At 38.3% G+C, this 23,585-nt stretch overlaps 1 protein-coding gene and 2 long non-coding RNA genes across 5 annotated transcripts in view; 2 read left to right on the forward strand and 1 right to left on the reverse strand.

Annotated features, from left to right (window-relative positions):
* The window catches only part of LOC127512462 (uncharacterized), a 121,481-nt gene extending 112,492 nt beyond the window's left edge, over positions 1–8,989 (reverse strand). The window contains exon 1 of the long non-coding RNA XR_007930201.1: positions 8,812–8,989. This is a non-coding gene — a long non-coding RNA (uncharacterized LOC127512462). The remainder of the gene's footprint in view (positions 1–8,811) is intronic.
* Positions 2,515–5,452, forward strand: ctsll (cathepsin L, like). The gene is made up of 8 exons (XM_051893360.1): positions 2,515–2,653; positions 3,005–3,137; positions 3,253–3,375; positions 3,538–3,690; positions 3,809–4,033; positions 4,300–4,468; positions 4,635–4,752; positions 4,859–5,452. Exons 1-8 carry the CDS (start codon positions 2,622–2,624, stop codon positions 4,956–4,958), a joined length of 1,053 nt encoding a protein of 350 aa, XP_051749320.1. The 5' UTR covers positions 2,515–2,621; the 3' UTR covers positions 4,959–5,452.
* Positions 6,740–23,585, forward strand: part of LOC127512463 (uncharacterized) — a 29,113-nt gene continuing 12,267 nt past the window's right edge. For all 3 annotated transcript variants that reach the window (XR_007930204.1, XR_007930203.1, XR_007930202.1), the window contains exons 1-2: positions 6,740–6,905; positions 9,556–9,635. This is a non-coding gene — a long non-coding RNA (uncharacterized LOC127512463). The remainder of the gene's footprint in view (positions 6,906–9,555; positions 9,636–23,585) is intronic.

The following is a 23,585-nucleotide window of genomic DNA, read 5'->3' on the forward strand; positions in this document are numbered from 1 at the left end:
AATTATCCTTTAATTGCCCTAATAAAATTTACAATGGTTTAACTGTAAGATCATGGTAGACAGAGCACAGGTAAAACCATGCTCTTCATTGCCATGGGTATATGGTTTCTAAAATAAATAATAAACTATAGATTGTGTAATAAAAATATTGTAAACATAGAAAATACGAAAACAGCCTTTATGAAAGAAAGTGATTTATATTCCGCAATATTTAATATAAGTAGGCCTAATAATAGCAGCATTTTTAATAAATAGCCTACATTTCTGCCAAAACACCATATTTCTTATTTCATATTTACACCATATATAGCTGCAAGGTAAATTACTATAAAGGTGGTGGTGTTGAATTGACAAGCTTTGTTGTGTGTATTGGCGTTTTCCAATTTACCTCGACATGTCTTTACATGGTTGCGGCTGTTTTCAGCTAGATTCACCATGCACCGAACCTGTAATGTTCCCATATCACACGACTGTTTTAAACAAAATTCTTAGACAAATCTGAATGGATCAAGGCATCAAGCGATTTGCGCTGCTTATCACTTCATAGGGCGGCAGAAACGCAGTGCACGTTCATCAGCGGCAGCGGTGAGCGGGTTTTTGCCTTTTGCAGTTTCCCAAAACAGCGCGGGAGGGGGAGGTCTCTCTCACTTTGGCCTGTCAGTTCAGAAGACAAACCAATGGGCCGCTGTCCCTGAGTGATGGGCCAGTCCATGGCAAAACAAAACTAACTAACTAACTAAATAAATACCTTTTATCGGCCCCAAAGTGCGTCGGCCCACCGGGAAAATGCCCGGTATGCCCGATTACCAGTCCAGCCCTGATGTAAATCAAAAATGCAAAAAAAAAAATCACCTTAATTTATCCTACCAACTTGCATTACCCTTTTTGTTCAGATGGTGGCAGTGTATTAAATGATTCAGGCAAGGCTGCATTGTATATAAATAACTATGAAATATTACCGCTCTAAGAGAATTATTAACAATAATGTGATTAGTATCTTAGTAGAAGTATGTAAAGTTTCCTTTTTTTGTGACGATAAATGGCATTAGTTACATATGGTAGGCCTACATTTTATTCAGTTTCTGATGACCACAAGAACTTTCTGACTTCTGAGTGACTTAGGCAGTTTGTCGGCAGGAGGATCAGAATGATTGCATTTTTTTTCACCCCCATCAGCTGAAGTCTGATTTCCACTCTCTCTGATCATTTGTTCTGGCTCATTTCAAGTTTTGATGACACCATTTACTGGTTGACCTAATTAATCATGCAGTCACACAATGCCTCACACAAAGTCACTAACACCAGGTAAACACGTCTCACGCCACTGCTTCCTATTCAGTGATGAAAAGATAACAGATAAAACTAAAGAGGTTTTGTACAAAGCCACAGAATAAGTTGTATGACGTGTTGCAAAGCAAAACTGGTAAGATCCAACAGTGTCTTTTAGGGTCTAACCAAGGGTTTTGCCACTGTAAAAAATTGCATTGATTAGGCCTACATGTAAAATGTATCTCACTCCATCAAACGTCAGACCACAGATTTCTTTTCAGTTCCTTTTTCTGCTATCTTTCTACTATGTTGTATATGCAAAAAATGCATACAACATAGTTTGCTGGGGTTATGCTGTGGTTTTTGCTAAGTGTCAAAGGTGTGTGTTTAATTAGTGATTTTCATTATAAAATATATCCTGTGTTTTGACACTATTTTATAACATTATAAAATGTTATAAAATGTCATCCTTAGAGACTAGCATTTATATAACACTGTAACAGTAATGATATAAATTCTTTTACATTGAATGTTACTTTAAAAAAAAAAAAAAACATGACTCTTTTTTTAGAGATGTTTCTGCATGGAGATACTTATATAGATAGGCTACTTATATAATAATAATATTCAGTAGCCTATAGGCCTATGTTCTTAGTCATATTAAGAGCAAACTTGAAAAGTAAGATAATTTGTATTCAAATTGTGCACGCTCTGCAACCAAAAGACCAAGATCACGCTTAGATGATGCCAAGAAGTACTGTGATTGCTAAATGTAGTATTTTTAGCGTCATACAAAACACAAGCCACTGATTGTGTTTCAAAACGCTTAGTTATAGAATCTCAATGGCCTAAGTGTTTTCACTTTGATTATTTTCTGTCAGAGCATGTTGGATTGGTCAGACACACGCTTCTCTGACAAGCACAAACAAACATGAAAATGTACACAAAAGAGAGCAAAGCCCCGAACAAACTAAAAGTCTCATGAACACAACAAATCCTTTTAATTAACTAGCAATTAAAATATTTATTTACAATTTACATCCAATATCTTTACGCCACCTTATCAAATATTTTTAACGAACTTTTCCCTCGTATTTAAAAAATTTCGATTTAAAAAAAAAAAAAAAAAAATGAACACAGACAATTGTTTTCGGATGTAACTTTTAATCTTGTTACAATATGCAAGTATCACTGTATTCCAGTGATGAGTTCTAGATCTTGTGATGCTGGATCACATGAGTGGATGAGATTCTTGCTTCACATGATTGGCTGTAAACACTTAGCTTATCGTCACCCAATGAGACGACGCCTCTATGTTCAGGCACGCTTTAAAAACCGCTCAGATGTAAACAATGACAGTCATAATTTCGTTTGCTGGTAAAAGGTAAGTTTATGTCTCTCTCTTTCGTGAGTGTACGGTGCAGTGATTATATTTAGCCTACCTGAGTTTCAGCTCCGTCTGTAGTGGATAACTTAGGAAAAAATGTACATTTGCTTGTTTAAAATTCATTTAAAAAAGCTTTTAAAATATTTTCCAGGCTAGTGAAGCTTATGTTGAACGATTTATTATGCGTTGTATGTGTGTGGCTTTGTAACCTGCACATGTTCAGTGTCTACTTGGAATAACTTGGTGTGCACACTGAGGTTTGCTCCTTGTAATTGGATATTGCTGTAGTCTGTGTAACTCGCCTCTGTGACATTCCTTCAAATCGAGTCTTGTTTTCTTCTGTCACAGTCTTCCAGGCAGGATGTTTGCCTCGCTCCTCACACTATGCATGAGTGCCGTGTTTGCTGCTCCAAGCTTAGACCAGAAGTTAGATGACCACTGGCACCTCTGGAAGAATTATCATGGAAAAAACTACCATGAGGTGGGTAGTATACTAGAGCTTGTAGCTAGACATCAGCTTCAACACAAAGGAAATGCAATGCATGTCTTTATACATAAATTTTATTTTGCAATGGCTGAAATTTCTACTTCTTCAGAAAGAAGAGGGCTGGAGGAGAATGGTGTGGGAGAAGAACTTCAGAAAAATTGAGTTGCACAACCTTGAGCACTCCGTGGGCAAACACACCTTCCGACTGGGCATGAACCAATTTGGTGACATGGTGAGCAGTTTTTCTGTGGGATGTTGTATCTGTTGTAAAATATAATCCTCCTCTTATCTAATCAACACTGAGCTCAATGGTTGCCTTTTTTAATGTCTGTTAGGCTTTTTTTTTTTTTTTTTTTTTTTAAATTAAGCCTTTTGTTTGCATTCTCCCTCACAGACAAATGAGGAGTTCAAACAGGCGATGAATGGTTACAGTCATGACCCCAACCGGAAGTCAAAAGGCTCATTGTTTATGGAACCCAGCTTTTTTGAAGCCCCCCACCAGGTTGACTGGAGAGAGAAGGGATATGTTACCCCTGTTAAAGACCAAGTAAGCACTTTATCAAACTGGTTTCTAGAGCTTTTGTTTATTCTGTATCTGTTAATGTTTTAAAATGAGCATGTATTGCTTCATTGTTTGGTAACAAAGTCATGTTTCCTGATCCTAGAAACGGTGTGGATCTTGCTGGGCTTTCAGCTCAACCGGTGCCTTGGAGGGTCAGGTGTTCCGTAAAACAGGAAAGCTGGTTTCCTTGAGTGAGCAAAACTTGATGGACTGTTCTAGGCCGGAGGGCAATCAAGGCTGTAATGGAGGCCTCATGGACCAGGCCTTCCAGTATGTTCAGGACAACAATGGGCTGGATTCTGAGGAGTCGTATCCCTACCTTGCAACGGTAAGAATCAGTTGTGTGCTCTTTCTGACTGGCAGATACTAGTGAATCTATAGTGGGTGCCAAGGCTTTGTTCCCTTTTCAACCCCTATATCATTGAGTATTTGATAACTATAACATCACGTTATATATATATATATATATATATATATATATATGTATATATATGTATATATATGTATATATATGTATATGTGTATGTATATATATATATGTATATGTGTATGTATATATAATATGTATGTATATTTTATTTTTTGTGCTTGCAGGATGGCCAGCCATGCCGCTACGACCCCCGTTATAATGCTGCTAATGACACTGGTTTTGTGGACATTCCCAGTGGTAAAGAGCATGCTCTGATGAAGGCTGTTGCTGCTGTGGGTCCTATAGCTGTTGCTATTGATGCTGCACATGAATCCTTCCAGTTCTACCAGTCTGGTAGGTGGTTGATTATCCCTGAGAGCGGTCTAAATTTATTGTTATTTGAATTGAATGCTAAGACTTGTGTGCAAAACCATTACAAAACTACATGGCTTGCCTTTAAGTCTAAACCAAACTGGCAGTCTCTTTGAGGTTTAACTCCTTTCTAAACTTTCTACTCTAGGCATCTATTATGAGAAGGAGTGCAGCAGTGAAGAACTTGACCATGGAGTCTTGGTAGTTGGTTATGGTTATGAGGGTGCTGATGTTGCTGGGAAGAGATACTGGATTGTGAAGAACAGGTATGATTTACTTCTGGTGTCTTAATGTTGCACAAGTTTAAATTTAATAACACTTAAAACTGCAGGCACAACCTTAAATGCATGCTACTTTGTTCTGTATCTTTAGCTGGACTGAGAAATGGGGTAACAAAGGCTACATCTACATGGCTAAAGACCGAAAGAACCATTGTGGCATTGCGACATCCGCCAGCTATCCTCTAGTATAAGGCCACTGGACTGTTCTCTGCATTCTGGAAATGCTATAGTTCATTGGCCTACTTTTTGGCTTCTTTTAAGTGTTTTAATTCTACTATTTTGGTTTGTATTAAATACTGTAATGCATTTTAGTTTCTCTTAATGTGGTTTTGTTTTAGAAAACTTGCTTTGTCCGTTTTTATTTTGAGCATTACAAAGTCATTTTTATAGTTTTAGTTTGGAACACTGCCAGTACGTTTGTAGCAAGTTTCTTCTATAAAGATTTTAAGCTATCTTGGAATGCACTAATCTGTCAGAAGTTTACAATATCATCCTTTTTTTTTTTTTTTTTTTTTTTTTTTTTCTATTGCCATAGTTTCATTGTATTTGAAGCTTGATGTTCTTTTGAGCAATGTTACAGGTGTGAACCTGGCTTGCGAGTAAGTGTTATAAGAATGTATACAAATGCTGTGCTTTATCTACTTGACCTGTAAAAGGGTAAATATTAAACTTGTATGGAAAGAGATGGGAGTCTGTTTCTGTGCACATGGGATCTCATGCAAGAGTGGTCTGTCTGTTAGAAGCCCATAATGTGGTTAAAAATATTGCTTGGGCCTCTTATGTTCTGTGGGGAGCATAGTGAACTTAGTGCATAAACCCACATTCTCATTGCTGTTAAAAGGATTAGATTCTTAAGCCATTCTCTCATTGTACATAATTAAATGCTGTGCTGTTACCCACTAGCCCTATAAAAAGTAAAGGGTTGGTTCACCCAAAAATGAAAAGTCTGCCATTAATTAGTCACCCTCATGACATTACAAACCCGTAAGACTTCCATTCATCTTCAGAACCCAAATGAAGATCTTTTTCATGAAATCTGAGAGCTTTCTGTCTCCATAGACGGCTATGCAATTGAAATCTTGGCACTTCAAAAAGTTAAAGGGATCAAAGGGCTACTCCATATGTATTGAGTGGTTTAGTCCAAATTTTCTGAAGAGAGCTGATTGCTTTATATGATGAACAGATTGAATTTAGACTTATATTCACATGTACATTCATCAACTCACATCAGTTATGGAAGCTCAAGCATGTTCACTTGACACTTGTGAGAACCAATGAGGTTCTCAACCCAACATAACATGATATTTAGCCTCTGGAATGCGAATTGTACTAGGGGAACCCCGTCAAAAATTTTCCCCCCGGAATGCGATTTTTATCGGGGGTGCCCACCTGAAACGATTGGGCTAGTTTTGAGTAGCAATTGGGTGGGTTTTGTTGTGAAAACCTGGCAACCCTGCACAAGAGGTTTGTTCTCCTGCGTCAGTCAGGTTCGGTTGAGCTTCTGTTTATGTTCACTGATCAATGATTATATGTGAGTAAATGCCTAAATTCAATCTGTTCATCATATAAAGCAATCGAGTCTCTAGAAAATTTACTAAACCACTCAGTTCATGGATTAGTTTTACAATTTTTTATGAACTTTTTGATGTCTAATTTTCAATTGTGTAGCTGTCTATGGGGGGACTGAAAGCTCTCAAGAGAATCGAGAATTCCGTTTCATCCCGAGGATTTGTTGCTGTCATGGCCTTTTAGATTGGCTAGGATATGTCTCCTTAATAATATGTTCTGGCTTTAAAAAAACCCTTTTTATTTTACAATACAATTAATAATATTTAAAGATTATTAGATTATTTTAAAAGAAAAACTTCTATGCCTGAAGTGTTGTTTTAATCTTATGTCGTAACTCGCAAGTTATTATGAGCGCGCGCACGATCACGTGATCACAAGCAGTAAGTTTGGCGCTCTTGGCGGGAGCTAGAGCTTGTAAACGTCACCAGGCCAGATGATGACGTCTCACGAAGACTCTATCAACTGAGTCGTTATTGAAGTCATTCAGCGCTTGTACAGTTGTCAAAGACATTATATGTCCGTTTTTGCATTAAAACATAGAATGACACCGTCATAAGTGCTGAGAACAGGTTAGTAATTTTGTTGTCAGTGAAACCCATACGCAAATCTAAACGTACATACTAATTTTACTATGGGTATTTTATGTATGGCAATGGTCTCAAACTCAATTCCTGGAGGCTCACAGCTCTGCACAGTTTAGCTCCAACCAGCTCCAGTTCACACCTGTTTGGAAGTTTTAGCAAAGCCACTGGAAGGCAAGCCTGCAACCTTTAGCCAAACCTTTGGCAAAAAAGCGTAACGGCTAATGCTAACTGGCGGTACGGGCGGTGCAGGGAGGAGTTTTGAACGGCGACACTATAGGCTGAGAAGGGCCGCACGTGATTAAGTTAGCCGTTACGCTTTCTCCAATGGTAAGAGATACAGACCCTCTTATCTCCCTATAATAATACGATTTCTGGTTTTAGTAATCCTGAATACCTTGATTAGCTGGATCAGGTGTGTTTGATTAGGGTTGGAGCAAAACTGTGCAGAGCTGTGGCCCACCAGGAATTGAGTTTGAGACCACTGATGTATGGTATAAACCTATAGAAAATCAAATATAAACATACCGAACGTGTGCATATATGTTTTGTGAATAAACTTGCATATAAACGAGACATATTGTTCATATATGGTCTTAACATACAGTAGCCTACCATATAAAAAGTAATCATATAATAATTTTAATATATATACATATAATTATTCTACTATGGGAATTGTATATACAGGTGCTGGTCATATAATTAGAATATCATCAAAAAGTTGATTTATTTCACTAATTCCATTCAAAAAGTGAAACTTGTATATTATATTCATTCATTACACACAGACTGATATATTTCAAATGTTTATTTCTTTTAATTTTGATGATTATAACTGACAACTAAGGAAAATCCCAAATTCAGTATCTCAGAAAATTAGAATATTACTTAAGACCAATACAAAGAAAGGATTTTTAGAAATCTTGGCCAACTGAAAAGTATGAACATGAAAAGTATGAGCATGTACAGCACTCAATACTTAGTTGGGGCTCCTTTTGCCTGAATTACTGCAGCAATGCGACGTGGCATGGAGTCGATCAGTCTGTGGCACTGCTCAGGTGTTATAAGAGCCCAGGTTGCTCTGATAGTGGCCTTCAGCTCTTCTGCATTGTTGGGTCTGGCATATTGCATCTTCCTCTTCACAATACCCCATAGATTTTCTATGGGGTTAAGGTCAGGCGAGTTTGCTGGCCAATTAAGAACAGGGATACCATGGTCCTTAAACCAGGTACTGGTAGCTTTGGCACTGTGTGCAGGTGCCAAGTCCTGTTGGAAAATGAAATCTGCATCTCCATAAAGTTGGCCAGCAGCAGGAAGCATGAAGTGCTCTAAAACTTCCTGGTATACGGCTGCGTTGACCTTGGACCTCAGAAAACACAGTGGACCAACACCAGCAGATGACATGGCACCCCAAACCATCACTAACTGTGGAAACTTTACACTGGACCTCAAGCAATGTGGATTGTGTGCCTCTCCTCTCTTCCTCCGGACTCTGGGACCCTGATTTCCAAAGGAAATGCAAAATTTACTTTCATCAGAGAACATAACCACTCAGCAGCAGTCCAGTCCTTTTTGTCTTTAGCCCAGGTGAGACGCTTCTGACGCTGTCTGTTGTTCAAGAGTGGCTTGACACAAGGAATGCGACAGCTGAAACCCATGTCTTGCATACATTTGTGCGTAGTGGTTCTTGAAGCACTGACTCCAGCTGCAGTCCACTCTTTGTGAATCTCCCCCACATTTTTGAATGGGATTTGTTTCACAATCCTCTCCAGGGTGCAGTTATCCCTATTGCTTGTACACTTTTTTCTACCACATCTTTCCTTCCCTTCGCCTCTCTATTAATGTGCTTGGACACAGAGCTCTGTGAACAGCCAGCCTCTTTTGCAATGACCTTTTGTGTCTTGCCCTCCTTGTGCAAGGTGTCAATGGTCGTCTTTTGGACAACTGTCAAGTCAGCAGTCTTCCCCATGATTGTGTAGCCTACAGAACTAGACTGAGAGACCATTTAAAGGCCTTTGCAGGTGTTTTGAGTTAATTAGCTGATTAGAGTGTGGCACCAGGTGTCTTCAATGTTGAACCTTTTCACAATATTCTAATATTCTACTGAATTTGGGATTTTCCTTAGTTGTCAGTTATAATCATCAAAATTAAAAGAAATAAACATTTGAAATATATCAGTCTGTGTGTAATGAATGAATATAATATACAAGTTTCACTTTTTGAATGGAATTAGTGAAATAAATCAACTTTTTGATGATATTCTAATTATATGACCAGCACCTGTACATGGTATAAACTTACATCTTCATATATACTGAGAATGTATGTGATAATAATAAATAAAATAACATATATAAACACTACTCGGGATATAGGAACATAGACCTATATCACATTTCTGTATGGAAATAGCATAAACTGTTTGTCCACTGAAAATGTTTACATTACTTCTTCTGTACAGGATTATATAATTGATACAAATTTTATATTTATTTATAAATAAAAAGTATAAAATATTAAAATATCCAGAGCGTGTAAACACCTGAAGCACAATAATAAAATATAAGACACTTAGGCTATGAGGTTAGTATGTAAGAAATATATATGTATATTTATATTATTTTTCCCCTTTCAGAGACTCATTACATACAGGGCCGGCTGTGGATAACGTTCCAAACTTGGATGTAAAGATCTGATGAAATAAGGAAAGCAAGGGTAGGGTACTGTACAATGTATGCACAACACATACGTACATGCGTTTGCATTTTGTTGGGTTAGTGTGCCCCAGTTAATATAAACAAGTGTTGGCACCCTTGAACTCAGAGCTGGTGAAAAATACATTAGCTTCAGAAGTTGTAAAAGTTCTGTTATAAGTCTTTGAACATCATAACATAGACCATTTAGACCATTTTTTGAATCAAAATTACTTGTTGGTTGTACGTGCCTAGTAGACATTGACACAACGCTCCTTGGCTTGGCTTTGAAGTTTGAGCTGTAAATATGAGAGGTCAGTACATGCTGTGTGTGCCTGTTAGAGAGTCATATCATGTGCTAGCTTTGCCATTCCACTGCTGTTGTAAGCAGCTTCTAGTTATAATATCAGCCAGCTTAAGACTTTTTCTGCTTCATGGTTATCAAGTATTAGTCATACAAGTCATTTCTTATAGCATTTGCTTTTGATTATATGTCTTGAACAACATTTGTTCACGATGCATGTCAGAGTATAGGAATGATCTGGAGTTAGATTCGTTTTCAATATTGAATTCTGCTGTTTACCATGTAAAGAGTGCAGCTAATGGAGTTGAAGTGAGAGCGCCTGACTGGCTGTGAAGTGCATATTTGTAGAAAACCGCTTTGTTAGTGGTGTAAAGTATTTGAGTAAATGTAATTAGTTACTGTACTTAAGTATCTTTTCAGCTACTTAGTAGTTTTACTGAGTATCAAAGATATTGGCAACTTTTACTCTCTACTTGATTACATTTTTAAATAAGTAAATGTACTTTTTACTCCACTACATTTGTGATGAGTAATGCAATTACACATTACATTTTGCATGGCACTTAACTTTTCCTACAGCACTTTGTTTCTGCTATAATGAAGCAATATTAAGGGCATTGAAGGTACTATATCTTGTGCATTTTGCCTTTACTAACCCAAACTTGGCAAAAAAAAAAAAGAGGCTACTTTACGTGAATGTAGTTGTGAATCGCAGGGGTTTGATTTAGGATATGAGGACATGACTGCAGCCGGTGATGAAGCCGAAACCAGCACATCCAGTGCAAGTAGACTTTGACTTTAATTTTACTGAACATTTATCCGCTATATTGACAAGACCTTTTTGAAGGATATTGGTTGCAATTATGGCCTATTTGTGCACTTAAGCTTAATTGAGACTTGAAAGATTGTAGATGTTTAAAAGGCTGTTGTGTCGACCTTGATTTAGAGCAATTTTAAGGTTTTCAGTTTTATTTTGATTTTAGAAAATAAACATGTGATTGCTCGTGCATCTTTAAGCCTACATTCAGTATGAGTAAAATACTTAAGTACTGTTAAAATCAGATAGGACTTTACTCAAGTCGTATTGGAATTTGTGACTTGTAACTTGTAATGGAGTCATTTTCGCTGCAAGTGATCTGTACTTTTACTCAAGTATGGTTTTCAGGTACTCTTTACACCTCTGGCATTTGCATGTATCATGCATGTATGTTGTACAGTGATCCGTTTTTTCTTAATAACAGTTCAAAATTTGTACTCTAAAGTTAGTTCCCATATCTGATAACAAAAGAAATTTCCTGTTAACTAGCTTGGAACACTTTTCTTATCCATTTACTTGAAAAATCACAACGACAAAGACGGTGACAAAAAAAAAAAAAAAAGAAGAAGAATCAATCTGTTGCAAGAGCGCCCTCTGCTGGTACAGACTTTACATCCCATAAATGGCATCACAGTGGACAGTGTTTGTTATTTTCTTGTTTTCTACTTGTTAATATCAGTCTATAAGAAAGTATTCAAATTCTGAATTTGAAATGAGGTAGCAAACATGCAGAATTCCAATTCTAATTTTAATTTAACAAAAATTAGCTGAACTGCAATGTGTCGTTTTTATCTAGAAAGCAAAGGATCTTCAAGACAAACTTTGAATATGATGTCTTGACATGTTTGAAATGTCTTCTGTAAGGAATTGCATGCTCTTAGAGGACTGTCTGAATATTTGCAATATAACATAAAAACAATACATCATTGCTGGGTTTCAAAATTGGGGCCTGATTCAGTAAGGATGGTAAACACTTTTAAAAAAACATACAAACAAACAAACAAACAAAAAAACTTACTGACATGGTTAGACATTCATCACTTGAATGTTTGCCAGTGACTATTTCCACAACATGACATAAATGACGTGAGAAATGATTTCTATTCCTGGCCCTTCCTCTGAAGACCATATTGCAGCTTTGATGCTGTATAGTTGTAGTACTTTGTCTCTTTTACAGTATATTATGGATATTGTGTTTTCATGCTCCTGATTGCAACTTCATATCTCGCAGTGGTGACTTTATTTCTCACATTTGTGATATATCTCATAACTGCAACAGAGGGGTCTCCAAAGAGGCAGGAGACTGCTAACTGCAGTGCAAGCTACTGTTCGCTACATTAATGGAAACAAATGTTTACATGTTTGTTAGCCTTCAGTATTGTGCTTTAATACAGTTTAGTAGGCTGGTGGCTAGTCTTTTGCTCAGAGTTAGGGTTAAGGTTAGTTATATTCACTATGTAATGATGAGTTTCTTAGTTAACCAAGTGTAGGCTCTTTGATTTACATGATCAGACATGTCATTAGTACAAGACACAGCTTATCAGTGTGGTGGGCAGAAATGTGTTACCGCAGCGCAGAATAAAGATTCCTTTTGCATGACAATGAACTATTAACATTTAGCATTTTGCACTTCCTCACTACTAAGTTGAAAATGCTGCAGCACCTTTTAGCATGTACAGAGTTGATCATTAGTTGCATCCGAAATCTCATACTCTCTTGAGTAGGTACTTATTTTGAATTAGTACTTACTTTGCAACCACTAAAAAGTATGTTCTATATAGTATAAATTTGCATAGTCTAAATGTAATCTGGACATACTACATTTGCCATGTTGTTATTATCATGTGACCTACTTCACTGCCATTCACAAATCCTCTCTCATGGCCTCATGGGATATGTACACTTCAGAATCTCGTCAGAGGTAGTCAGCAGTCATCTGGGTACTTTTTGCCTACTCTTTTATGAGTACTGTGAATTCAGACAAACTACTGTTGTCACATACTGTTTTCACCTACTTTTTAGTAGTAAGTATCTGATTTTGGACGCAGCCATTTATCGACTTGCTTTGCTTTTTAAATTGCAACAATAGAGCCCCCTGTTGGTACAAAGTACATTCTTCACTGCAGAGACAAAATGCATTAGAGTTAGAAAAGCACCAAAACAACACAGTGGCTTCATTAGCTGTTTTCTCTCTCTCTCTCTCTCTCTCTCTCTCTCTCTCTCTCTCTCTCTTTATTTTAAATATCATTCTTTTAAACCTATAGTGTCCTGTTAAATTGACACAATTATAACCTTTTTTTCAGAAGTTCTCTGTTCTCCCAAGTTTACTTTCTCTTTTATCCATGCTGCTGTTTTTTTTATGCACACAACCATCAACAACATGGTTTGCATTTCCTTTCCATAGTAATTAATGCTGTTTAGATTGCCCTTGAATCAATTTAAATTTCAAATCATTGTGTAGTCTACGATGCAGCAGGCTAAAGATACATAAGATATGGGTATACAAGCTTTTTTTGTTTATTTTGATTCACAGCTTTAAAATGAAATGGTGAATGTAAATTAATGCTCCATTTCATTTTGATGTTTAGATGGATTAGTTTGTTTATATTAATATTCTTTTTTTTTTTTTAATTATTGATATATTTATTAAAAGAAAGTCACATCAAAATTTCTTATTTGTTTATGGATTGTTTTTTGCTTAAATTCAAAAATAATATACAGTAAGCATAAGTTTTTATTTGTAACTACTAACTGCTATTTGGTGTGTATTATTACATTCATCTTAAATAGTCGTTTGATTGCTAAAAATGCCTTGCACACAGTTTTGATTGGGTGTGACTGAAAGTGGTCATATCTGAGTTTGTAAGTTGTTTTCTTTGTAATTTGTCCGTCCATTTTCACCAATTTTACCAATTTGGGCTGATTTGTGGACTTTTTGTGAGCATAAAAGATTAACAGGCTAATCTGAAACCCCCTTTTTTTTTTCGCTTTTGAACCACATCAATTAAGAAAAGATAAGTGCTTTACACATTATTTATTCTTATGTTGTCATAATATTTATGTTTTATTTTTGTACTGTTGTATTATTAGTATTGTTTACTCTTTCAAACCTTTTAATGAAGGACTGCCTCCCTCGAAAAAAAAAAAAAAAAGTCCCTGATGTAAATTGTAATACATAATTTTTTTGGTACTGTACATCTTCCACTGGATGGCAGTAAGTAAAATCAGTGCATGTGTTTGAGACACCACAGACCTTGTCCTGTAGGCCGCTGCGACCTTTAGTTCTTGGAACTAAAGTTGTGGAAAGTCTAATGACTGCAATCAAAACTACTCAAACCTGAAGTATGAACAACAACACGAGCTGCCTGAGAAACAGCCGACGTTGCCAGCGGTGTTATAGGCTGTGCTCCTTGACTGCGCAATAAATATGAAAACTCTGACCTGTGCTTTTGTGCGGCGGTGGCAAATTTAGCTACATTGGGCTTCTCTTAAATGGAGCGGGGAAAAATAACTGGAACACAATGAGGGAAAAGAAGTTTGTCAGACTTCATTAAGTATCAAGGGAACATCGCTGAAACTGGCAACGCAAAGCGCACCGGGCCCGTGTGCCATTAATCACGTCTGACAAGGAACCGGAGCAGGGGGCGTAGGGAGGGAGCGCAGTACGCGGGTGCCGCTGCCAGCGGCTCTGTTTATGATTACTGCGAGGGGTCCTGACTAAGCTAGCAGCCCGAAGAGGAGCAGAGCAGAAACCCAAGATCAGGAAAAAGTCAAAGCCAAGGAGCTCTCATCCAGCATTACTCCTCCTCCCTTTCAAAATGACACAGCCACCAATATGATTAGACCAGAGCGCCGACTATCCTCCAAACAATTACTAAGCATCGGAGCGGAGTTGAAAAATTGAATGGCGTAGAAAAACGGTGAGATATTGCCTTTCAAAGCAAAGTCATCAGTATATAAAGGTTCGCTCTACTTTAATTTGCCATTGTGCAGGCTTGTATAAGGGGGAGGGGTAGAGACGGGGAAAAAAGCCTGCTGACTGCAGCTTCATCTGTGTTCTCCGTTTTGTAAGCTCTCGCAGCAAGACCGTGTCTTTCCTCCTTTCCTTGGTCTGCCACCCCAGATGCAGAAAATAAATGGGAGTGAGAGAGGAGGAGAAAAGAGGGCCTGTGACTGGTGGAGATGGAGGCCTGTGTTAAGTGCTGTGCTTGAAAGCACGTCTGGCCTCATTAGATGTCAGTTGTAACAATACTGAACTGGCAGCAAGGACTGCTGTGAGTCTCACAACCATAAATCACACTCTGACAGCTCACTGACAGGGCTGGGAACCGGCACACATGCAAACACTGACTTCTCTCTCTTTCTCTCAGCCGCACATTCTCCTTTTTCTCTGACGCACAACATCTTTCTCTTCTCTTCTGTTCTTTTCTTTCTTTCTCGCACATAATCAGCGCACAAAATGAACACCGCAGACTCGAATCGTGCGGTGACTTTTTGTTTTGTTTTTCCTATAATAAAAACATTGGGTTTTTGACACGCATGCATGTTCTTAATGTGCGTGTGAGTCCGGAGCAATGGGCAGCTCCCGCCACTGTCTGCCCGTGTCCATTAGGCTGACATGTGATGGTGTGTGTGTGACATCGCTGCTGAGGAAGGAAGCAAGAGAAACAAGGCCTGTGGGTCATTAATCACTACTCCCTCTGACACACACAAACAGAACTTGCTTCTAGGGCCTCCTCGCGCACACACACACACACACAGCTGTCCTACTCTCAGCACTTCAGAAACATTGACTTCTCCACCCAGCCTTCTCACCCGTGCCCTCCATTAACTCCCTCCCATCCTGCCTGTTTTCTCTCTCTGAGCTTTTTCTCCTCGTCATTCTCCCTCTCTGACACGATTTATCTTCTCGCAAACATATTGAGGGATATGTTCATCTAGATATCTCTTAGAGAGTTTGGGACCACTGGTTAACTCTCCCTTTCCTCCTCTAATTTGTCATGTCATCATTTATACTGATTGCTGGTAATTTAGCATGCTTAGGTTCTTCTTGCCATCATCTACTTATAGGTCTGACTGATAGAAGCTGTTTAGTGTGTGAATTACTAGCCAGATTAATGAATGTTGTATAGTATGTGTTTTACTGGCCAGACTGATATTGCTTATACTCTTTCTTCTGCATCAGTATGTTCAGTGTCTTCCATAGGGGTGTACTGCTCTATTTAGTATTAAGATATACAAAGGTAGATTATGTGTGTTTGTGGCATGTGTGGTTCGAGGGAGAGGAACAGAGAACAGAACATGATGATGGTGATGAAGGGAATGAGAGATGCACAGCCTCACATTCTGTCATGTTAAGAGAAGTTCACAGCTGTTAGCCATTTTAATGTAAAGGGAGTGGAAGTGAATAAGAGAAAAGAGAGGTCATAAGGAGACCATGCAGCCTAAAAAACTGAAACAAAATAATTACAAGGTGAAAATAAAAACAGCCGTTAGTTGTTAAAAGTTAAGTTTCCTGCTGCTCAAGATTTGTAGTGGGTGTTTTTACACTGAAATAATTGGGGCTTTCTATTGAGTATACACATTTTCCTTGCATTAATGTCTGTATTTTGAGAATTAATTAAAACTATTTAGGTTTATTCATTAAGCATTGAGAATCAGAGATCAGAACAGGGTAGACTTAAACCTGAATCACCCACAACAGCACCATAGCCACATGTCCTAACCACTACATCACGATTCTGACCCAACAGATATAACTCTAAACCATTGGCTTGAATGATATGTTTAAGGTATATTAGTACTATATTGATTATTGTCCTGTATACTTTAATTTTTTAGCATGTTAATGGATATATAAAAAATGTATATCAAATTATTTAATATTGTGCGTGCTCATTCCCTCTATTTTTACATTTAGATTATACCTTTGCTGTCATCTAATGCTCACTGGAATGTTAAATATAACACTGTAATGTAATTTTTAGCAAATATCAAAATATTAATTTATCCAAATATCCATTTTTCATACTCTACATTGTAATGTTTTATGCCTAATTTCACTTGTAGCATTTAATTATTTAATTTTACTTTTGTTGTTGTATGTATTTAGACAAATTAGCATAGACTTCTCATATCAGCCCTTTGTTGGTTAATGGCTGGTTAATTAAAATAATTATCAGCTTATTTGTGCCAACATTTTTGAAAATGTTTAATTTTCAATGCACCCCTATTCTGTTGAGAGAAAAAATATTGAGTAATGATGCAGTGGTCAGTTGGATGTGGGACAAAAGAAGATGGTACAACACTAGTAGGTTAGTGGAAAGCTAATTTTCCTCTCACATGTGGTTGAAAAAAAAACTGTAACCATTGAGTCTAAAGAAGACCTCCCACTCCCAGCACAGACAAATTGTTAGCCTGTCTGCTTTCCTGATGAATAGCTTGCAGACCAATTGGTTTCCAATACTGTCAATGAGACAATGGCTAATGAATGTGTGCTCTGTGCCATTATGCCATAGAAATCTTAAACAGTAGCAGTGAGTTTGTCTGAGCAGTGAGTGTATGAGTGTGTGTGCGCATGTTGTAACCGCCACTCTTTAAGGTCAGCAAGGTAAAATAGTCAGGTATCAGCACTTTAGCTCCTGCCAGGAGGAAAATCAGTCATTTCTAAGGTCAGCTGTCTGACACACACACACACACACACACACACACACACACACACACACATGTTGGGTTTCCATTAGGCTTGCTGCGATAGTCGGTGTTAACTGTGTTACCGATGTTCAGCTGCAAAACCGGTTACATCACTTGCCCACCTTAGCACCGGCCGCAATGTTGTTTTGATTTTTTATAGTAGTAATAAAATTTAATTTAGTTCAGTTAGAAAACAGACAGTACAATTAAAAACTGTATCTGCTCAATGCAGTGGGAGCTGAACAAGAGTAGCAGCACAGACCAACAGCAGGAGTCAGATTTCATTTATCACCAGAGTGAGGAGCTGACTGACAAGATGATGGCGGAAGATTTGGTTCCAAAGTGAAATGTAAAAGCGTCTATTTGGCAATATTTTGGATTTAAACCCAATGCTAATAGGGAACCTGCTAAGGGTTAGTTGTGTTTTTCTAGTTGTGTTTTTCATTAATAATAATAATGAACCCATCATTCAAGCAATTGCTGCCCCCGAATTGGCACTAATTTGAAAGCGAAAGTAAAATGCGCACGGCCGCACGGGCATTCATAACGATGCGTGTCCACTGGTGCGGAGCGCGTGAAGCTCAACTTTCATATGAATGAACTGAAAACTGACCATTATGAATGCCCATGCAGCCATGCGATTTAAAAGTGGTGTGCAAAAGAAGGAAAAACTCAAATGTCAATCCACCAGGTGATACCGGTATTACCGGTGTTGTCACACGTCGATTAACCAGTGGGAAAATTTCCTCACCGTCACATCCCTAGTTTCCATGTTTCATGGGGACTTTCCATAGACATAATTATTTTTATACTATACAAACTGTATACCCCTAATCCTACCCCTAAAAACAACCCTCACAGAAAACTTTCTGCATTTTTAAATTTTCAAAACATTATTCTGTATGATTTGTAATCTGTTTTCCTCATGGGGACCAAAAAATGTCCCCACAACGTAGGATTTACCAGGACAACACACACTCAAAGGCTCCAGCAAACAGTGTTAAAGGGTTAGTTCACCCAAAAATGAAAATTCTGTCATTAATTGCTCACCCTCATGTCGTTCCAAACCTGTATGACTTTCGTTCATCTTTGGAACACAAATGAAGATATTGTTGATGAAACCTGAGAGCTTTCTGTCCCTCCATTGACTGCTACGCAACTGATACTTTGACGCTTCAAAGAGTTCATAAAGAGACGTAAAACTAATCCATATGAATTGAGTGGTTTAGTCCAAATTTTCTGAAAAGACATGAATGCTTTATATGAGGAACAGTTTGAATTTAGGCTTTTATTCCAAGTGTTTTGAGGGTATACATTAGGGTTTGGTAAAAAAACAAAACAAAATGTAATGTATTAATCCAAAATTAAATGTATTAATGTAAAATCCTGACCTTGGCCGTTGGTCTTCTGTGCACGGCTATGTGACGTGCGCATTCGTGAGACTCTGTTAGTACAGCAGTTCACTCTGACACACCCAGAACACAGCACACAGGTTGTGAGAAATCAAGACTAAGAAAAACGCAACATGAAAAACAATCTGAGTTTGTTGCAACAGGAAGTTATCACGTTCATTCACATCTGTCAACTGTCATTCTGACTGTCATCTACGGACATATTCAACCCAGTGAAGAAAGTACACAGATACTTTTTTTGGGATTTCTAGGCATTGTATTTCATGTAGTGTATTTATTAATCTTGATTTCTCACAACTTGTGTGCCTTTTCTGGGCAAGTCGGAGTGAACTGCGGAGCTAATAGAGTCTCGTGCACAGAAGCCTATAAGCTAAAGTTAAGGAATACATTAAAGTTAAATAATACATTAAATTTCAGTTTGTTTTTCACCAAACCCTTTCGTATACCCCCAGAACATGTGGGATATAAGATCATTCTGTTAAACTGTTGCATCTTTTTAAAACTTGATGCGAAAAAGAAAGAATGGCATACTGCATTTGAACAAAACCTTAATTTTCATTTTAGGGTGAACTATCCCTTTAAGGTGTTCCATATGATTTGACTACATCAAAACAATACAGAGATCCCTTTAGCGCTGACAGGATCTGCTTTTCTTCTTACTCTAATGACTGTTACTTCACTGCAAGTCTGTTTGTATACTGTAATTATTACCGCGGTTATTTATGCCATAAATCATGCTTGGTATTTGTTCAAGCGCTGCAAGTTTGGCCAAAAACATCTAATGAGCATTTTTGTGAGGTGAAGCCATGCAGCCTTGTTGTTTAAACTCATTAAACCTCTAAAAAGTGCCGAAGATAAAACTGCTGTTGTGTTGACTCGTGCGCTTTCTCTTGTCTCTCTCCCACTCTCTCTGTAACATCCTGTGACGTTCTATCGCTCTGCCACACTACACGTCCTTCCACTACCTAACACCTACCCCCACCCACCCACTCATCTCACCTCACGGTGGCCTCACGCACCAGCACTGCCATTAATCAGTGGCCAGGATCATGTCTGCCAGTTAGACTAAACAAGAGCATTTGTGAGGATTTGCTCTCCCTCATTAATCATCTTGACAGTTTGAAAAACACATTTCCCCTTTAATGACTGTATTTGGATAATCAGGTCTGTTCCCCTCCCTGCCAGCTTCTCTCTCTCGCTCTCGCTCTTTCTTGCTCTCTCCTGCCTTCGGTTTTTCCTCTCCCCAAAATGGCATTGAGAACAGCTGGGTTAGCTTACCGCCAAGACAGAGAGGGCAAGGAGACCGAGTGGTTACCATCACCCCTGCTAAAAGGGAGGGGGGCGTTGAGTCAGTAAAAATAATCACATTGCTCTGGAAAACTTTTGCTCTTACTTAAGAAACCCCTGCCGCTTCTCATAACATTAACTTGGCTGTTCTGTGGTGTATTCTCACTACCACACACACACACACACGTACACACATTGACGGTCCATAAAATATCCTGACAGAGGCGGAAGGAAAATCTGGTGACTAGAGGCCTTGGGTAAAAGTTTCAGAGCCGTGTGGTATGTACAGGGTTGTCACATTATGAAGAAAAATGGAAGGGTGTTGACAAGAGTACTTTTATCTCTGTATATTTCATTAAACAAGACCTGACAGATGTCTATACCTTTATGTGCCCTTCGGTTTTGAATGCGAGGACACTTATTTAACCTTTAATAGTAGTACTATGTTTGTATGTGCAGAGTAAAAAAGAGTCTATTGTACAACTTTGTCTTAACATTGCTAGTTCTTTTCTGCCCAGAGCGTGTCAGGCGGCAGCTTAATGCATGGTGTTTAATGGATTAGTTGACCTTTGGGTTTAACACATCGTTGTGTCATGGTCGCACCTAACATTGCCCATTGGTAGTTTATAAATGATGTCATGCAGTCCACTTAAACCTGGACTGCACATGACAGCAGTATTTAAACATTGTGACAATGTTATGCCAAGCTTGAGGCTGAGGGCAGCAGGTAAAATAAACAGTTACAAAGCTCTCCACACGTCCTCATAGTGATGTTCACAAATTACATACTAGTCATTTTTATTAAAGCACATTATTCTGGATTAATGTGGTCAGTTTGAATTATATGCTGATTACATACACTATTTATATACATATACTGACACTGAAGTGCACACAAAGCACAGTATGAACATAATGTGTAATTATGATATCTAATGAATCAAAGTAATTACATAATAGAAACTGAAAACATTCCCCAGCAGATGTCACTACATCATGGTGCAGAATATATTATAGAAGACTTTAGAAATTTTATGACATTTTTAATTCTTAATAGGACGAATTCCTAGTTATATAAAGGTTCAGATACATATAAAAGATTTTCTAAGTTAAGAAATGGCTTGATGAATGCAATATCTGTTTACTCTCTGTTGACATGTTTAGGAAGTTGGGCCACTGGGATATATTAAATGGGCTATCTCACTTTTTTTTTCAATTTTATGTTGATTTGTTTCTTGTTATTCTCATTGTAGAGATAATTTTATTGGAAAGAAATTTGGATATATCATCAATATGTTTGGTCTTATATTTTCTCAGACATGAAAAACCTTTAAATGTGTATATCTGTCAACTTTTAGGAATACAGTAGCATATTCACTAATGTACAAAAGTTTGGTACAGTACAGTACTTTTATTCAGCAAGTATGCATCAAATTGATCAAAAGTGATAGTTAAGACTTTAGAAGAAATTTCTTTTTAAATAAATGCTGTTCTTTTGAACTTTCTATTCATCAAAGAATCCTGAAAATAATGTCACATTGTCCACAAAAGTAAGCAGCACAACTGTTTTCTATATTGATGAAGAAATGTTTCTTGAGCACCAAATCAGCATATTAGAATGATTATAATTATTATCACTGACACTGAAGACTGGAGTAATGGCTGCTGAAAATTCAAATATTTAATTCAAAAATGTATATATGAATATTCAAGTAGAAAACTTAGTATTTTAAATTGTAATAATATTTCACAATATTACTCTTTTTACTGTATTTTTGATCAAATAGATGCAGCCTTGGTGAGCATAAGAAAACCATAAATACATATTATAGAGGAAACGTATTATAGAGGAAGCATGAGGTAACAGAAACATTTTCCCAAGCAGAGCAGGAAAAGGTGCTGTCACTCCGGGCATGACTCGGAATCAATCTTAACCCCACCATTCCGGTGCCAAGGCACGATTTTTCATGCGCACAATGTTCGTGACATTGGTGCCGCGCTCCCCCAGTGCGTTTTCAAATGGAATCCAGCTGTAGCGGTGGAATGCGTTATTAGTGGTTACCCATAATTGCAACACACTCGTTTGCCTGCGTTGTCAGGCTGTCGTCACACATGCACACGGTTTTGCTAGACAAATGGGGATGGCTAAGAGATCACTGGGCAGAGGTGTGCACCGCCACAATTTTTGTTGTTGTTGCTGGCGGATGAAGTGGTATTTTGTGATGTGGTTGATGTGATTAAGAGTCCCGTGGAAAGTCCTCAATGGATTTCTTTAGTCATGAAGCAGAAGCAGTTGTGTGATTGATTGCTTTATGAGCTCGAGGAGTGTGAGTGTGTGTGAGAAAGAGAGCGGTCTGGTCTGTATCACCGTGACAAACAGTCATCAGAGTACTCATGCGGTAATTAACAGAGTGTAATGTATATGGAAGTTTGCGAAGGGAGAGAGAGAGTCTACATTAGGCTAACATAATCAAAGAGACAACAAGAAAGTAACAGTAGAGAAGCCAGGGGAGAAAGAGGGTGTAGGTGAAGAGAGACAAGAGACAAGATCTAAACAGAGAGAGACAGCCCAAGAAAAAGAGTCAGTGAGGGAGGGGTGATCTAACTCTCTCCCTCTCTCATTCTTTTTCAGGTTGGGGCTGTCAGGCTCGTGAGTTGCTGTGGACTTGGCGGCTAATTGAGGAGCAGCTCCACACCCTGTCGTCATTAATCACTAGGGCTGCCGGGCTGCCTGCCCGGGACACTGCTGTGATGGGCTGCAGCTCTCTCCCTCTCTCACACACACTCTTTCTCTCCTCAGTAGTTGACTGGACACATTGGGAAGGAGGGGGGGGTCTTGCCCCCCCACCGCCATTCTAAGCCCAGTGGGACAGCAGAGAAAGGGAGAAAGAGATCAATCAAACAGGTGTAGCCCTGCTGAGAAGACACTGGTCAGGGACTAAATTAACTCCACACCCCCACCCACACATCCATCCAGCTCCCCTCCCCTCCACAAGCAGGCGACAGAAACAGAGTGACTGCATATTGACTCAGCTGGAGCCCGGGAGACGAGGGAGAGAAAGATAGATGGCAGGGAGAGATTGATGAGGAGAAAGACTGAGAAAAGGATAGAGCAGGAATGTGATGAACGAGTGGGAAAGGAGTGATGGCAGGATTAATCTCTCACCTTCGGATAAAACGTGAAAAGACCTCCCCTCCGTTTAACCTTGCTGTACTGGCTTTAACTAATATTTGATCTCTTTTTTCTCGTTCTTCATCAAAACCCAGTGTATTTACACGCTCAGAACATTTTGTGTATTCTCATTTGTGCAAAAAACAAATTGCTGACTAAATTCAATGATTTCTTTTTGTTCATTGCAGTTGCATTGCTTTACCACTAGGGGCAACGTTATCCATGTCATGAAGTTTTTAATTCTCTTGGGCTGTGCCCAGATACTCCGTAACTCCATTAAATAACTT

The sequence above is a fragment of the Ctenopharyngodon idella genome, chromosome 5 (genome assembly GCF_019924925.1).
Source record: "Ctenopharyngodon idella isolate HZGC_01 chromosome 5, HZGC01, whole genome shotgun sequence".
Lineage (NCBI taxonomy): Eukaryota > Metazoa > Chordata > Actinopteri > Cypriniformes > Xenocyprididae > Ctenopharyngodon > Ctenopharyngodon idella.